This window comes from Fusarium oxysporum, chromosome V (genome assembly GCF_013085055.1).
Source record: "Fusarium oxysporum Fo47 chromosome V, complete sequence".
Lineage (NCBI taxonomy): Eukaryota > Fungi > Ascomycota > Sordariomycetes > Hypocreales > Nectriaceae > Fusarium > Fusarium oxysporum.
The window spans coordinates 2,713,493-2,730,376 of record NC_072844.1 but is presented as its reverse complement, the minus strand read 5'-3'; the positions used below and the strand labels follow the sequence as shown (position 1 = coordinate 2,730,376).

The window sequence follows — 16,884 nt, the reverse complement described above, 5'->3', positions numbered from 1 at the left end:
CATGTGCTGATTGTTGACTTGGATGCAGTCTTGGTGCAAAGTCATTTTTCTCATGCAAGATTTGCTAATCAGGTATTATAGTCACAACCAGACATGGTCAATTCGACCGAGGCTGCGGCCCCTAGTCGCTCCATACAGTTCCGGGAGACCATCTCTCAGCCAGTGATCGCCGCATTCTGCGCAGGAGGTGTTGCTGGCGCTGTCTCTCGAACCGTCGTATCCCCCCTTGAGCGGCTCAAGATTCTCATGCAGATCCAAAGCGTCGGGCGAGATGCGTACAAGCTGTCAGTTGGGAAAGCCCTGAGTAAGATGTGGAGGGAAGAAGGCTGGAGGGGATTTATGCGAGGCAACGGCACGAACTGTATCCGCATCGTCCCATACTCTGCTGTGCAATTCAGCAGTTATAACTTTTATAAGCGGGTATGTAATGCCTCAGGCGAGGCTCAAGCTTATACCCACCAAGCTAACACATACGCAGAACATCTTTGAAAGCTACCCGGGTGCTGACTTGGCACCGATTACTCGCCTTATCTGTGGTGGCATCGCTGGTATAACGTCTGTCTTCCTTACCTACCCTCTCGACATTGTTCGCACGCGGCTATCCATCCAATCTGCAAGTTTTGCCGAGCTAGGAAATAGGCCAGACAAATTGCCTGGTATGTGGACTACTTTGGTGCAAATGTACAAGACCGAGGGTGGCATGTCTGCTCTATATCGAGGCATTATTCCTACAGTTGCCGGAGTAGCACCATACGTAAGCCCCGAATCTCCCACCTGCATTAACATACAAGTTTCAAGAACTGATTGATTCTTCCAGGTCGGTCTTAATTTCATGGTCTACGAATCAGTCCGAAAGTACTTGACGCCAGAAGGAGAGCAGAACCCCAACGCAACCCGTAAGTTGCTGGCCGGTGCCATATCTGGAGCTGTTGCACAAACTTGCACATATCCCTTGTAAGTAACTCTGCTATAGCAATTATGTGATCGCCCTGCTTACAGAACACATAGCGACGTTCTACGGCGCCGATTCCAGATCAACACCATGTCAGGCATGGGCTACCAGTACAAGGGTATAACAGATGCAATCCGGGTCATTGTGACGCAAGAGGGAATCAAGGGACTTTACAAAGGCATAGTGCCTAACTTGCTCAAGGTTGCCCCCAGTATGGCATCGAGCTGGCTGAGCTTTGAGATGACCCGTGATTTTCTCGTCGATCTCAGACCCGAATCTGAGCCACGCTCCTTGTGATTTTATATAGATATGTGAAGATAGTTTGTACTACAGAAGGGGTTTTATTCTCAGGCATGGCTTTTGGCATTGGGGGAAAGAACAAAAAAGGAAACGGACCGGCGCAGTCATGGGAGACGTCAGGAACGTAGATTTGTACAATCATGAAGCAGTTGGAGCAAATGGCAAGCAAGTTTTGGTGCGAGGCCTGTCATACATTACTGGATGATGCATAGAGGTTAAGAAAGATCTGGCGGCGGATACGGGGCAGGGACACTTGAATTGATAGACAAATACCATCGTAGTCCTACAATGGATCACTTGATTGGCTACAAGTAAGACTTTCATGTCTTCCCTTCGTGATGTTAGAGGTATGTTTACATCATTACCTGACATATCTCACCATCACGGCGCTGTTCACATCGTACAATGACGGCATATTTAGAAAATTTATAAATGATTCTAACCTGAAATGAAGCCATGGGCGAGGGGTGGTCCATGGCCCTAGATAGGTTGACGAAGTGATAGATAGATAGCCCCAGACCGAGGTGAGTTCGGTGGCAGCCTGACTAAGGTGACCTAGAGTGGTTAGTTCCTTTTTCGGTTGTCAGTTACGGTGAAAGCACTAAACCCTAACTGCCGTCAATGACCGCCCTTAATCGGCAGGAGCGAGTTGTGTGCACCGACCCACCATCCCAAAGGCCTGAATTTTTCGAAAGAAAGTGTTGTTCTACGCATCCGCCTCTATACCCAACATCGCCAAATTTCACAGCGACAACCGCCGCCATGGGTACGTGAAGATATTGAAGTTCAGCCTCTGTATGCGAGTAGAGAAGGAGTGCGCTATCGTGCCTCTTTCTCTGCGACCAAGGCACCATCTTGTTCGCGAAAGCGCAAGACAGAGTTGCCCATTCTTGAGCATGCTTGAACCAAATGGCTGACGATGGCTTCACCTCACAGGTATCGATCTCGACCGCCACCACGTCAAGGGCACTCACCGCACTGCCCCCAAGAGCGACAATGTCTACCTCAAGCTCTTGGTGAAGCTCTACCGCTTCCTGGCCCGTATGTCCAATCCCCCACCTGAAAGTGCACAAATTCGATCGAGAACTCTCAATTAACCATCTCCCCACATTGTGCAGGCCGAACCGACTCTTCCTTCAACAAGGTCGTTCTCCGACGTCTGTTTACGTCCAAGATCAACCGCCCTCCCGTCTCCCTGTCCCGAATTGTCGCCAACATCAACAAGGAGGGTGAGAAGCGAACCGTCGTCGTTGTCGGTACCATCACCGATGACAACCGCCTGCTCGAGTTCCCCAAGGTGACTGTCGCTGCTCTGCGATTCACCGCCACTGCCCGCGCCCGTATTGTCGCCGCTGGTGGTGAGGCCATCACCCTGGACCAGCTTGCTCTCCGTGCTCCCACCGGAAGCAACACCCTGATCCTCCGTGGCCCCAAGAACGCCCGTGAGGCTGTCAAGCACTTCGGCTTCGGTCCCCACAGCCACAAGGTAATATCATCCACTCATAGCATTTTGGTATCAACCTCTAACACCCACTGCAGAAGCCTTATGTCGAGTCCAAGGGCCGCAAGTTCGAGCGTGCTCGTGGCCGAAGACGTTCGCGCGGTTTCAAGGTCTAAGCGGCTGGTTGGTGAAAAATATTGGCCTTGGGTGGAGTTTGGGCCAGGTTATGCGGCAAATGATGCCAAAATTCGACTGGCAAATGGGTCTTGCATGGAATTGGCGTGCCTAGGTATCACAAAATTCTACAATGAAATTCTCGCGCATTGCTGCCGTCATGATATCGTTCGCTTCTATGTGATTGCAGACGGCATGCCCCTGGCACCATTTATCTCAAAGGATTATATCATAGCAAATCCAATGCCGTATGATTCTTATAGATACACCTGTTGTACACATCCACCGAGGCCTATTCGTGTATGTCTGTGGGTTCTATCGTAATACCAGGTTTTCTCCGTAGGCCAATAAAGTATGCTTCCCGGCTCTCCTACGCAAGGAATCAGTAAGTTGTATTGACGCATGGAGCATCACGATTTGACTTCGGGAAGTACCTTTCTTGAAGAATCAGGCTTCTCTCTGAAAACTTTCGTGAAAAGAGTTTTCAACTTTTTCTCGAACTCCTTATCCTCAGGTCCCTGGTAGAATTTGCAGACGAAATGTCCCCCAGATCGAAGAGTGTCGCTAGCAAATTGGAGAGCAGCAGCGCAAAGGTCCTACGTTGAAGTGTTAGTACATATCACCTGTGATATGATTCAAGAGCCCCTACCATACTGCCCACATGGTCACGGAAGCCGTTTCCGCTCGTGTTCATCAACCTATGATAGGGATTACTCAATGTCTTCACGCTAAAGCCGGTGGTTTGCTCCCAGGGTGCTGACATGTCACTCAAAACAACCTGCTAGGGCATCAGTATCTTGAAAGGTTTTCTAGAAGGAGGGAATCGACAAACATCGACGATGCGCTTGCTTGATCCTTCTGGACCAGATGCTGGTGGCTCGTTTTGCCCCGTGTGTCGTTCCATGTCGAGATAGCTAGGCCGGTCGACCGTGATGCCTTCTTTCGTGCCAGAGCCGGTTTTCTCAATTTCCTGACCAACAGGTGGGTTCTGGTGACTTTCAAGAATGAAATTTTTGACCATCTCCTGGACAACTGGTGAGAGAAAATCGCCCTGAAAGGTAGCTACACCACGAGGCGGTTGGGCTGGGATGAGGTCGATACCGATGACCCGGCCATTCGGCCTCGTCCTTTCCACGGCAACCTTGATTTATCAACAAGGCTGTTAACTGCGATGGCACTGAAGACTTACCTGTGACCAACTGCCTGGTGCATATCCCTTGCGGGAGTGAGCTCAACGATCCACATGTTGCCAGCAGAATGAGAGGAGTAGTGGACTTACCAGGTCAACCACTGTCTGCCCATTGCCTTTAAACAGCTTGTACTTAGAATCCATCTAGCCAGTATATTAGCTTGTACCAATGCAATTCGATTAATGGAGTAGCCCGCACTTCTAGGAGCTTGAAAGCTGCTCGGCTTTTGAGCCCTTGAACCTTCGCACCTCGTGCATATGCGTCACGGCCTTGTCGTTGTTTCCAACGAGACCCCGATGAGGACCATCGGATCGATTCAGCTACTGGTCGTGAATGAAGCAAGCATGGGCTGAGCTTCCAGCCCAGGCTTGGGAACGTCGAAGGCAGTCGGATGTTCATCAAATTTGACGAGTTGAAGTAAACGTTCTTGGTGATAAAACTCTTCGTGGCTATCTGTCAAACCCAATGGTCAGGGAGGCAGGTTCCAACTAGAATCGGAGCAACATTGACAGGCACCTTAGTTGTAATACCAATATCTGAGCATGAGAAGGTTGGTGTGAACAATCCTATTTACAGTACTATTATTACTGGTTGTCGAGAGTAAATAAAGGTTTCAATCAGCAAGATCCCTTGATACCTACTAAGGTGTGAGAAACTCGGCTAACCTATACCTTACATTGCCTACCTAAGATACCTTTTAAATTCGACCCTTTCCAACTTTTCAAGGAACTAGAGGGCACGTCAATACTGAGCATGAGTGAACACGAGGCATTAATGTAGAGAAAGAATAATCATTGTCCCAATTCAACACCTTTGCGCCTACCGAGCAATCCTTAACCCAATACCGCCGCTATTTCAGATAACAAACAATACAAATGCAAACGCCATGCCATGCGATTTCCACACCTGCCCCCTGTTCAATAAAATAATCATACACTGTCCTTAATGCAAGAAACTGGCTCCCACTCCTCGCCTGTCCTTCTTCAACGGCGAGAATGTTGCTCCACCGAATGCACCACGAACATTTCCCAGTGGTGCCTTGAGCCTACGTCCAGCCCCCATCTGAATCTTTGCTGGTCTGGGAGCTGGTTCCGCCTCCTCATCGTCGAACAGAGTCTTGTTGCCACCACCAAGCATTTTTCGCTTCTTCTTGCGTGTATCTGCATCATCATTTCCAATTCTCAACGACGCCGTAGCAGGGTTAGACTTCAGCAGTCCCGGCACCTTCTTGGGCTTCTCGATAGGTTCAGTTTCCGGTTCGTCAGCCTCGTCAACTTCGGCTATCATCTCGACTCTACTAGAAGCCTTGGCTGCCTTGGCCTTTCTCTTTGCCTGGACAGGCATGTTCTTCTTCGTTGTTGGTGCATCGTCCAGGGCTTTCCTTGGTCTGCCTCGGGCCTTCTGTGCCTTTGGCTGCTCCTCTTCCTCGGCGACAGCATCATCCTCAGCTTGATGATCTGGCTCTGCAGCTTCCTCTACGGGTTCCATAGACATAGAATCACCAGCTTCTGGTGCAACATCTTCAAAGACAACAGGTTCTGAGGCGCCTGTAGACTTTCCAGTAGGTGAGTGAAGTTCGCTTAGCTCATCTGACATGTTATCCGAGAGATTCTTGGTACGGTTCAAAAAGGGCGTGATGGAGAACGTCGACTTCTCTCCTACCAAGGCGCGCTCAGCACCTCGTTTCTTGGAAGGCCGTCTCAAGGTTGCCTCATCTGGGCCCGGGGTTCCGATGCTGATGTCTTCCATGCTCAGGTCCTGGGCTCTCTTCTTTCCAATGGGATGTTCCTTCATAGTGACACTTTTCTTGCTTGACTTGTTAGTCGCCAGAGCCTTACGAGCTTCCTCCAGTTCAGCGCGACAAGACGCGAGCTCGGCTCGTGTGTCCTTGAGGTCTCCCTGTGTCTTCTTCAGTTTGCTCCTTGTATCCTCCACGCGGCCTTCGAGCATGTCACATTCACCGCGAACTTCCCGTAGCTCTCTGGTGTGTTCTTTCTTAAGCTTCTCCAATTCTCTCTTCGCTTCATCCAATTGTTCCTTCACTTGATCATTGTCATGATTCTTGGATTGCATGCGTTTTTTTGATCTCTTCTCATTTTCGAGTTCAACCTCGATCGAACTAAGCTGACGCTCGAGATCCTGCTTCTGGGCGACGACGGCGCGATGGTTTTCGAGTTGCGTCTTGAGATGTTCAAGCTCAGGCTGGATCTGGTCAAGCTTATGGCTGAGGGCGAGTTTCTCCTGCAAGACCTTGTTTGAGTCTTGTCTGAAGTCATTCAAAGTATTGATTTCGGTCTGGCTTTGTGTCAGGCGGACTTTCTGGTGACTGTAGATTATACCCTACCTTGAGGCCTTCCAGCTCGTTGCCTTGTTTTCTGAGCTGCATTTCTTGGGCTTTCAGCTTCTCCTTCGCCTCGGCAAGCTCGGCATGCGCATCTTTTCCCTTTTTCGTGATCTGCTTCACGAGGGCATCTCGTTGGACCAGCCGATCCTTCAGGGACGAATTTTCATCGCGAAGCGTCAAGAGTCGCAGCTTTAGGAGACGAGCTTCCTCATCACGGCCTGTGAGGTCAATCTGATGGACATTGTCTTGGTGTCTCAACTCAAGGTCACTGATACGAGCCGCACGCTGTGGTCTATAGTCAGTTCTGCAGTTGAAGTAGCCATTTCACGCGTGTATCTACCTCTGTGGACTTGGTCCTTTTCATGTTTGCCAATGTGATGGTGCTGACGAGACAGGTTCAATGCAGTAAAGAGAAATCGATACAACTTTTGACAGTTGAGTATACTGAAGCCCTGGCAGATGCAGAGTCTAACGAGAAAATGACATGCAAGGCAAACCAAGTCGAGGTGGGATGAATCGTTATGGAAGACAGCCGAAACCAACCTACCTATGTTTTGGCGACTCGGTATAAGCGTAAACATGTTGCTGCATCAAGATTAGCGCCCATGCTATCGATAAGCTTTCACGTGATAAGCACTCGCTCACTCATCCAATGGCGCCGCGGTGGTCCTCGCCAGCTCGAGGCGGGAGCTTAGGTAAGGCGCTTTGCTCGATTGAGAGGCCACCTCAGCTTCACGTCTATTATAGCTACAGCTTCCACAAGCAAGGTGGTAGATACAGCTTCAACAGTCTCCTACTTCTTTACTTACGGGCCAATTGGCCCCCTTTTTTTTCTCCTTGGAACGAACCCCATCTTTTTATTCTTGTCAACATGCGTTTCCTACGCTCACTTCTCTCTTTCGCCGTGCTTGCGATGGGCGTGGCAGCCGCCAAAAAGTCCTCCGCGGAGCGGTTCGATGAATTCCATGCCAAACAAAGCTCGACACCGCTCAAGCTGAAAGAATCGACGTATAAAACTCTGACCTCTGCGCCAAGAGACTATAGCGTTGCTGTGCTCCTCACCGCAGCCGATGCACGATTTTCTTGCCAGCTCTGCCGCGAGTTCCAACCTGAATGGGACCTGTTGGGCAAGAGCTGGGCCAAGGGTGACAAGGCCGGCAACTCGCGACTGATTTTTGGTACACTGGATTTTGTTGATGGCAGAGAGATCTTCATGTCGGTATGTGCTATGCAAGATCGAAAGCATTAGTATTACTTTGGTTGCTGACGCTATGAATGAAGCTTGGCCTTCAAACTGCCCCTGTCCTCCTCTTATTCCAGCCCACTGTCGGTCCCCATGCTGCTCAAAAGCCAGAGCCACTGCGATACGACTTCAGTGCCGGGTAAGTAGTTTTGTCCGCAGCCTTTCTAGACGATTGACTAACAAACAATATTCAGACCCCCCACTGCCGAAAAAGTTCACTCTTGGCTCGCTCGTCAGCTGCCCGACCGACCTCATCCTGCTGTCAAGCGACCTTTCAACTATGCGGGATGGGCGATCACCATAACCATCGTGCTCGGAGTTATTACTGCAGGTGTCGTGGCTTGGCCGTATGTGTCTCACATTCTGCAGAGCCGCAACCTCTGGGCAGCCTTGTCCTTGATGACCATTCTCTTGTTCATCAGCGGACACATGTTCAACCACATCCGCAAAGTTCCCTACGTTACTGGTGACGGACGTGGTGGGGTCAACTACATCGCGAGCGGTTTCCAGAACCAACTCGGCTTGGAAACACAAGTGGTGGCAGCAATCTGTATGTCTCGTCCACTCCCTCTTGACTCTATTCCTCCTTCTAACTGCTTTTTCTAGATGGTGTATTGTCGTTTTGCGCGATCTCTCTCGCTATCAAGGTCCCACGAATTGCTGAGGCCAAGTCTCAACAAGTCGCAGTCATTGCGTTCGGCGGCGCCCTGTTCCTTGTCAACAGCTTTCTACTGAGCGTCTTCCGTATCAAGAACCCTGGCTATCCATTCTCTCTGCCGCCATTCATGTAAAATGATGAGGCAGGATGGAACGAAAACAGTCGCTAAATGTTTCGAGAGAAGAAGACGCTGTGGACCAGCAGTCACTCAGGGTCAGGAACATCATCGTTTTAGTGAGACAACTTATCTTGTGGCGAGTAGAGACAAAAGCATGTTGTATGATACTTCCCAAATAGACCTTTGCTTAGAAATGACGGATCAGACATCAGGATCCTTCTGATCAATGGCGCTCCTAATTGCGGCTCTGATGTGAATGCATGGACACCTTCTGGCCAATGTCGCCTCTTGGTTGGAATAACGAAGGTCAGTCTCACAGTCACAACGTCACATCTCATGCCAAAAACAGACGAAAGATCACTTAAACAATGAAATATTTTGAAAACTCGAGTTCTTTATTGGAGAACAAAAGGATGAATCCCGGTAATTTCAGGGGCTGCCTATAACCATCAAATGCGTTATGCCCTCGTCAGATTTGTAGTCGCCCCCCTTCCTTTGCATCAATAAAGACCAAACGAGGAAGCCAACCATTTGACGCCCTACCAATGATCTACCTTCTTCCGCTCGCCTTCGTCACCACGCCTCTTTTTTAGGGTAGAGCAATTTATGCCCTCGACATGACACCCCAGGCACGGATGATGTTGTCAGTGTAGCCAGCGAACAGAGTCTGGCCATCAGCAGACCAAGCCAAGCTGACACACTCAGGCTCTCGGCTCTTCTTGCCGACAGCGGGGAACTCAGGCTTGAGCTCATCAACCTTGCTCTTCTTCTCGAGGTCGAAGATGATGATGCTGCTGGCGGTGGCAGCGCACAGCCAGTATCTGTTGGGGGAGAAGACAAGGGCGTGGATCTCGTCGTTGGCGTTGAGAGAGTAAAGGTGCTTGGACTCGTTAAGATCCCAGAGCATGGTGGTACCGTCCTTGCCACCAGAGGCGCACAGAGAACCGTCGGGGGAGATGGTGACAGTGTTGATGTAGCCGGTGTGACCGATGTGGTCAGTCTGGAGCTTGCAGGTGGAGAGCTCCCAAACCTGGACATATTGTCAGAATTAATCAAATCAATGCACATGAGCAGATGTGAAGAGGGCTATGCAAAAGCTGGGATCAGGGCAATGGTGAATAGTGGTCTCATGGCCTGCGTGAACAGGCTCTGAAGTAGCAAATACTTGGGTTGCAAACATCATGTAGAAAGCGAAATCACAGAATCTGTCTTCTTTACTGACCTTGACGAGCTTGTCCCAGCCGGCGGAGACAATGACAGGGTTCTGGGGGTTGGGGCTGAAACGGACGCAAGAAGCCCACTCGGTGTGGCCCTTCTCGGTGATGGTGTACTTGCAGTCACCGAGAGTGTTCCAGAGCTTGATGGTTCGGTCGCGAGAACCGGAGACGATCTGGCGGTTGTCGGCAGAGAAGCTGACGGAAAGGACGTCGTTGGTGTGGCCGACGAATCGTCGAGTGGTAGTACCGCTGGCGAGCTCCCAGAGACGCAGAGTCTTGTCCCAAGAGGCAGACAGAGCGTAGGCACCGTCAGAGGAGATAACCTAGTTCCAACAATCAGCCGAGTCCTAAATTACATCTGCCCGCCAAAATGCTATCGTGTGCGGCGGGGCACTGGGCGAACGTACACAGTCGGAGACGATGTGAGAGTGGCCGTGGAGGGATCGCTTGGGGTAGCCGTACTGGGTCTCATCGCGAGTGAGGTTCCAGATGATCAGGGTCTTGTCTCGGGAGGCAGACAGGAGCATGTTGGGGCTGGAGAAATGTTAGTTGAGTGGCCTCGAAGCAAAAGCGTGACCAAGTTTGTTCTCGACGTACTTCTCCATGGAGGTAGCCAGACTGGTGACCCAGCCATTCTGCAAATAGTCAGCCTTCAGTCCTTCTTCCTCTTAGGTTATCTCATTCCACGATGCCAACTGCAGACATCTTGATTTGTAGCGGGTCGTAACCAGCGACAGTCGCGACGCAGCAGCCGGCAGCGACAGAAGCAAGGTTTCATGGGGATCGACGTACGTGGCCCTCGAGAGTGCCCTTCAGGATCAATTGTTCGGCCATGTTTGCGGTGACGAGGCGATGCAGAGGATCAAGGTGCTTGAGGAAGAAAGAGAAATCAAAGGCTGCTCTGCAAAACCTAGGCCGAGTCGGAAGGGAAGGCGGTTGCGAATCGTACCTGCCCTTTTTTTTGTGTGGGTTAAAAATTAGAGAAAGTTAGGGCCTTGAGCTCCGCTTCGACATTAGCGGGGTGCGAGAGGCACACGAGGTACGTACCAACTTGGTCAGGTTTCTGAATTTTCTGAGCAGTGTGGCGTTATCCAAGCCAGACGTGGCGTAGGTGTGGCTGCCCTATACATGGCATGCGGTTGTTCTCCATTCGTGCAATTCACCGCCATGAGAGATGAGTTAGTACCTATGAGGAGAAGCATTTCTAGCGGTACTTGACGATGTGGTTGTCGACGAGGCAACCGAAGGTAATACAGCCTTCAAGGTGCCATCTGGCCAAAACGCCCCCTCTCAGTTCATCTGTTGTGACTCGAATTAGTCGGGAGTTCAAGCCAGAGAGTTTGAGGACCAACATACGCAAACGACACAGTAACTATGTGGCTTCAAACACTATCACGTTGTTGCTATCACTCTAAACATGTTTAGAATATGCACAGGAAGGCTGAGATAAAAGCTCGCAGCGCAGTGTTGACCTCGATTCGTTCTTGTCGGGTGTTGTTCTATATCAGCATTCGCTCCATTGCCTTTCTAACCTAAAATAATGCAGTAAGCCCAGTAACACCTTACGCCTCCCAGCCAGAGTATTATATACGGGGTATCATGCAAGCCATCTTGTCTGGACTTCTTTTGGTGTTCATACCGCCTTTTTGGCCAAGGCAGCTGTTCGTTTACCAGCCTTGGGAACCTCCTTACGCGAGAACAACGCCTCGCCATTGACGATCATGCTGTGGTCGGCGATCTCCATTTGATCGGTATTCTCCCCTCTACCCTCAGTTGCCATAAACCTCTTCATCGTGGATTCCCATAGACGAAATCGTTCTTTGCCATGTGCATCACGCTCCACTAAATTCTTGACCTCCTTCTGCTTACGCATTTTGGATGCACGGACTAGTCGTCTAAGAGCATCCTCGCCCTGCTGGGCCGTCCTTGCGGCTTCCTCTCGTATTTTCTTCGAGTCACGAATGCTAGTATCCTCCTGAGGAGTGAACTTGTACGTGTGTTTGCTGGGAAAGTTGGGGAAAGAAGAAGGAACATATTCTTTCTCGTCTTTGTCTGGTTGTCCACTGAGCTCTTCACCCAGAAGTGGTAGCGTCGTGTATGCATCGAGGTCCTCGGGTAGTACATCAACATAGCCAGGAAACAGTTGCGTCTTTGAGACAGGAGGCTTCAGGTGCGGTTTCAGCGAGGAGACGCTAACATTGTGCCGTCGTAGCGCATGCTCAAAGTCGGTCGGGATAGGATGCTCGCGACGAGCAGCCAGTGCGAGGGTTTTGGCAGCTTCAATCATGCCCTCCAGATCTGGAGTGTATTAGTTATAGAACGCCCATCAGGGAGCTGCAGCCAACAACTCACACGTCTCTACCATCCCTGTGAAGCTCTCCATTGCCTCGGGGCTTGCTCCCTGAAACCCATCGTGGTTGAGAACCATTGCGATCGAACGCTGAAGTCCCGTTCTAGCTTGATAATGCGGATTCGGTACCGAGGATTCAATCGAGCGAGACTCTTCATCCTCGATCTGCATCGTGACGCTTTCCAAGTCTTCGAAGCGAGGGCGTTTCGGGTTAGGCTGTTGCTCATCGGCAGGCGATAGACTTCGTTTGGGTGTCATTGCGACGAGGTTGTCAAATACGAGATCGCGACGCGTGTTGGCGCAAGAGTGAAAAAAGCCTTGTTAATTTCCCATCGAAAGGCTATATATGGTGACACCGTGTTATGTTGAGATCTTCTCGAGGTGTAGGTAATGGGAGGCTAGGCAGAGATCGCTTGAGTCGTGAGTAATGAGGCTGAATGCACGTTTGTGATATTGCTGGAGCTGGAGCAGTTGGAGGTCGGAAGCTTTCCTCAGTAGCGCGCCCGGAGAAGCTTCGGCTCGTATGCACGCTTCTCCAGGTCTTCATGGGAGCCACCACCTACGACAAAGGATGGCGAGCTCTCTCACCATTGTTCAGGTGTGCCGTTATTATCATGCATGGCATTTGACAACCCACTGACTTATGGAACTCTAGCACTTGGGACATGCCATGCGGCATTATTCAAATTATTGTGCATCGTGATAGCCCAACCTTTATGGATGTTCCAGCGAGTACACACTAATAATTTATGCACTTCGAGTTGTTAACACCCATTGTCGATAGGATGTTTAGTGAAGACAAGTACGTCATGAATGAATATCCTGAATTCTCAATAAACTAGGAATGGCAATCTCGCGGATGGTGGAAGGATATGTCCATTGTCGTGGAGAACCCAGGAAAGCAGTGTTTTTTGTGCCGTGTGTGTGTGTGTGTGTGAAATTAATGGCGGTATTAATAAGGTTCTAGACCACAAGATCGACGTCGAAGTGTCGCTGTGATTCCGAAACTCGCAAATACAACCCAACGCATTGTGACCCATGCTAGCCATGCTTTGCCATGCTGTCTCACAGCTTCTCACATGCAAGTCGCTAGGAATGTATACATGTCAATCGGCTAACCAACTGAAAGCTGGGCAGTGGACTGCTAACGACTTTGACCGACACTTTGAAACAAGCCTTCAGAAAAGAACTGAGCCCTGCATTTTGAGGTTTGATGCTCTTGTTGACCCAGATTACAGGGGTCTGTCAAAGTGACAGGCAGATCGATAAATCAATCACCCACAGACAGGTAGGACGCCAGTGTTGGTCACAGGTTCGCACTCTATTGTACAGCTACGCTTCAACGTCAAAGCGTATCACGACAATCCTAATTTTCGTCATTTCCACAGATACCCAACTACGGCATACACTGGGAACCCTTACGGCAAAGAAATAATAAGCTTATACGGCACTTCTTTAGTCGGTTCGAGGCCCTTCGATCTTTTATCCTTACCACCTCTTTCCAACACATACCTTGAAAAACAGATGACACCTGAAACAAATGTACGAGTCAGAAACGATACAAGTCCAGACCGAGTTGCCGACTCTCTTCTAGATATATCTACCTTATAATCACCACGTAACGCAAGAACACACGAATCCTGAAAGGTACTCGGACGCCCCTTACCCTGCACCATTATTCAATTCCCTTGAAGCATCACAAGGACCCTGATCATCTATTCCCTGCCCTAAAGCCCGCAGTACCAAAGCCATCAATCCTACCCTTGCCTGTCTATGGACATATCTTGCTTAAATACCGAAGGCTGGACTTTCGGGGGGTATCATTGACCAACGTATTAACTCGTTTCGCCAGCGATACAGTCAGTTCCTTTTTGTATGGCTACTACCTTCAACATGTTTCCTTTCGACCAAGCTTCCCTGCCCCAAATAACAACCCGCAAAGCCCTTATTGGCGTGGACTTTCAGCATGACTTCATATCCAAGGATGGTGCTTTACCCGTCCACGAGCCGGAGGACTTTGTGGACCAGACTATCAAGCTGGCCCAGGCATTCCGAGGAGTCGGTGACGTTGTGTGGGTTCAGTCGCAATTTAGTGAGACCCGACCTGTGCTTGAAGAACAAATCCTTGTAAACGACAGTGCGCCCAAAACATCACGAGCTTCTAAGAGAGGTCGACCAAACATCCCGGTTCAACCAATCGACGCCGATGGCCCGCCAGATGAGGAGGCATTCCTGAGCCATGAGGATGCTACATGTGTCAAGGCGGACACGCCTGGCTGCCGGATAGCTTCAGCCATAGAAGACTCATTGCCTAAAACAGACACAAGGTTGACCAAATCTCACTATTCAGCCTTCCAGTCAACCCACCTGCTGCGCATACTGCGTGCTAAGATGGTCATGGAACTCTTCATTTGTGGATCACTCACCAACGTTGGTGTATATGCCACAGCTCTTGATGCCGCAGGCCATGGAATGGCAATCACCATCGTCGACGACTGTTGTGGTTACCGATCAGAGTCGAGAAAGACTTCAGCAATAGCCTCTCTAATAGAACTAACTGGATGCGAAATTGCTTCGTATGACGAGGTCATGGAGGTGATACAACCCAAGTCCAAGCCCCCCAAGTCAAGAAAGCCTCCATCTTCGTCGAAGGACCAGGAACAACCACAGACTGCAAAGTCAGATCATTCAAAAAATGAAGGTCGCGAGAAGAGCACTACCCCGGATTTTGTTAATGACATGACAAGTCTTCGACTGGCTTCAAATCCCCCAAGCCCCGCATCAACATCGACTCAGCCCCAGCCAAAGGCGTTGTCGACAAGTGCAGCTGAACACCATGACTCAGAGGTCAGCCCAGAACCGAAGGCTACAGAATCAAATGGTGTTAATCAGATCAAATCTACTGAGGCACCGGATGGCATACATGAGCCGAACACGGCTAAGGATTCCCCTATTAAAGCCGTTGTCGCAGATGCTATCAAAGCCGAACCAGATTCAGCATTATTGGATCATACTTCTAAAGGCAAAGAAGAAAGCATCAATACAGATTCCCAGCATAATACCACGCAAAAACCAGACCAAGTCATAGAACCATCGTCTCCAGCCGAGGCAAGCCAGAAAGAAGAACAAACCACTGCATCACCTCCGGCCCAAGCGACCAGCAAGCACGAAGCACAAACAATGAAAGCACAACCAGACAAGACACAGGAAATACCCGAGATGAACAACCCAGCGGCTATACATGATGCCAACCTTCAACAGGAAGGCCTGTGCGAAGGAGACACCGACATCATTGAGAATGTTCTTCCTGAGCTGTTGCTTGAGGGCATTTTCGATAAGTTACGCGGGGAGGTTCAGTGGCAGCGTATGTCTCACCAGGGTGGGCAAGTTCCACGACTTGTTGCAGTTCAGGGTGAGATTGGACCAGATGGGAGCATCCCAGTCTACCGTCATCCATCTGACGAATCTCCTCCACTGCTGTCATTTTCTCCTACGGTACTGGCTATAAAAAACGAGACCGAGAAACGGTTGGGTCATTCTCTGAACCATGTGCTGATCCAGTACTACCGAGATGGAAATGACTACATCTCCGAACACAGTGACAAGACCCTGGATATCGTCAAAGGATCTTATATCGCCAACGTGAGCCTCGGCGCTGAACGAACTATGACTTTCAGAACAAAGAGAAGGGATAAGGACCCTTCACAAGAGGATATCACCTCTCCAACAACCTCGAAAAGAGTGATACAGCGTGCCAGACTCCCACACAATTCTCTATGCCGACTAGGCTTGAAAAGTAACATGAAGTGGCTACATGCCATCCGTCAGGACAAGCGTTCGAAGAAGGAAAAATCCACAGCCGAACTTGCATACGAAGGAGGGCGAATCTCTCTGACTTTCAGACAGATAGGGACGTTCCTGAATCGCGAAGAGACTCTTATATGGGGCCAAGGTGCTAAGGCCAAGACTCCCGAGGATGCTCACACCGTCATTAACGGGCAGTCTACCGAGGCAATTGAGCTGCTGAAGGCTTTTGGGACAGAGAACCACTCAAGCGAATTCGATTGGGACGCAAATTATGGAAAAGGGTTCGATGTGCTGCATATGAGCAACGCACCTCGCCTCTTTACCTGCAGTGACCCAACTATCAATATGCGCATTGCTCTCATGTTGGCGGAGTTTGGCGTGAACTACGCAAAGGGAAGCATTACGGCCGGATCTGTAGCAACAAACTCTGAGAATCTGTCAGTCAAATTCGTGGACAAGGACAAATCCACTGCTCAAGGCGATCTGGCTGTCATGTCGTACATTGATGCCCGCTATGGGCTTGGAAGACCTGGCAGCACCCCACAAGCACCGAAGGAGTTGGCCATTCGGCTCACTCGTTTCCAGCGTGCCATGGCTCTTTTGGATATTTGGAAAAACCTTCCGAAGGAAGCCAAGAGCGGCAAACGAGACCTGAAGTCGCTTAAACAAGAGCTTGAAGTTTGGGACGGGTTCCTCGCTGAGGATAATGGGCCTTACATCGCTGGTATGGAACTGGCTCTGCCCGACTTCGCCTTGTGGCCAATTTTGCACAACGTGGTGGAAGAAACAGGAGCAGAGACTCTCCGGGATCAGAAAAGGCTCCGCGAATACTATGAGAAGATTGGCGAGAGGTCCAGTTTCAAGAAGGTGCTTGGCAAGCAGCCGCAGCAGCAGTCATAGGAGATCACCCCTGCTCGATGATTGTATTTTAGACAAGTAGTAAACTAGTGATCCTAGTAATTAGGCAGTGCCTGAGTAATATCTCGTCCTTTGCGAATGACCAAGGGATTGTTGATGCAAATCTGCATGAAATCACACGTGTATATGTATTATTCGTTGCAGTAACAAGAGTTTCTTGTGTAAATGATCA

General features: G+C 49.9%; 5 protein-coding genes across 5 annotated transcripts; 3 read left to right on the top strand and 2 right to left on the bottom strand.

The window, feature by feature from the left end:
• Window positions 1–93: 93 nt before the first annotated feature.
• Window positions 94–2,869, top strand: FOBCDRAFT_134922 (solute carrier family 25 member 42; the record flags this gene model as incomplete). The annotated part of the gene is made up of 8 exons (XM_031184499.3): window positions 94–420; window positions 479–754; window positions 818–954; window positions 1,009–1,210; window positions 2,001–2,022; window positions 2,189–2,293; window positions 2,371–2,738; window positions 2,792–2,869. 8 exons carry the CDS (start codon window positions 94–96, stop codon window positions 2,867–2,869), a joined length of 1,515 nt encoding a protein of 504 aa, XP_031040141.3.
• Window positions 2,870–3,277: 408 nt separating this feature from the next.
• FOBCDRAFT_133777 (FtsJ-like methyltransferase-domain-containing protein) lies at window positions 3,278–6,765 on the bottom strand (the record flags this gene model as incomplete). Its single annotated transcript, XM_059607911.1, has 10 exons — window positions 3,278–3,463; window positions 3,517–3,645; window positions 3,700–4,008; window positions 4,057–4,083; window positions 4,147–4,200; window positions 4,256–4,510; window positions 4,699–4,722; window positions 5,024–6,323; window positions 6,397–6,686; window positions 6,742–6,765. 10 exons carry the CDS (start codon window positions 6,763–6,765, stop codon window positions 3,278–3,280), a joined length of 2,598 nt encoding a protein of 865 aa, XP_059467229.1.
• A 356-nt stretch (window positions 6,766–7,121) lies between these two features.
• On the top strand, window positions 7,122–8,844 carry FOBCDRAFT_223876 (uncharacterized protein). Its single transcript, XM_031184486.3, has 4 exons — window positions 7,122–7,620; window positions 7,683–7,783; window positions 7,839–8,194; window positions 8,251–8,844. The coding sequence occupies exons 1-4, from the start codon at window positions 7,273–7,275 to the stop codon at window positions 8,433–8,435; spliced, it is 990 nt and encodes a 329-aa protein (XP_031040128.2). The 5' UTR covers window positions 7,122–7,272; the 3' UTR covers window positions 8,436–8,844.
• On the bottom strand, window positions 8,799–12,488 carry FOBCDRAFT_161679 (WD40-repeat-containing domain protein). Its single transcript, XM_059608399.1, has 9 exons — window positions 11,990–12,488; window positions 11,277–11,935; window positions 10,994–11,026; window positions 10,685–10,759; window positions 10,430–10,591; window positions 10,235–10,272; window positions 10,045–10,171; window positions 9,643–9,960; window positions 8,799–9,450 (listed from the first exon to the last, which is right to left on the bottom strand). Exons 1-9 carry the CDS (start codon window positions 12,243–12,245, stop codon window positions 9,025–9,027), a joined length of 2,094 nt encoding a protein of 697 aa, XP_059467228.1. The 5' UTR covers window positions 12,246–12,488; the 3' UTR covers window positions 8,799–9,024.
• A 1,376-nt stretch (window positions 12,489–13,864) lies between these two features.
• Window positions 13,865–16,803, top strand: FOBCDRAFT_293454 (uncharacterized protein). The gene has a single exon (XM_054704673.2). It carries the CDS (start codon window positions 13,881–13,883, stop codon window positions 16,692–16,694), a length of 2,814 nt encoding a protein of 937 aa, XP_054560648.1. The 5' UTR covers window positions 13,865–13,880; the 3' UTR covers window positions 16,695–16,803.
• The last annotated feature ends 81 nt before the right edge of the window (window positions 16,804–16,884 follow it).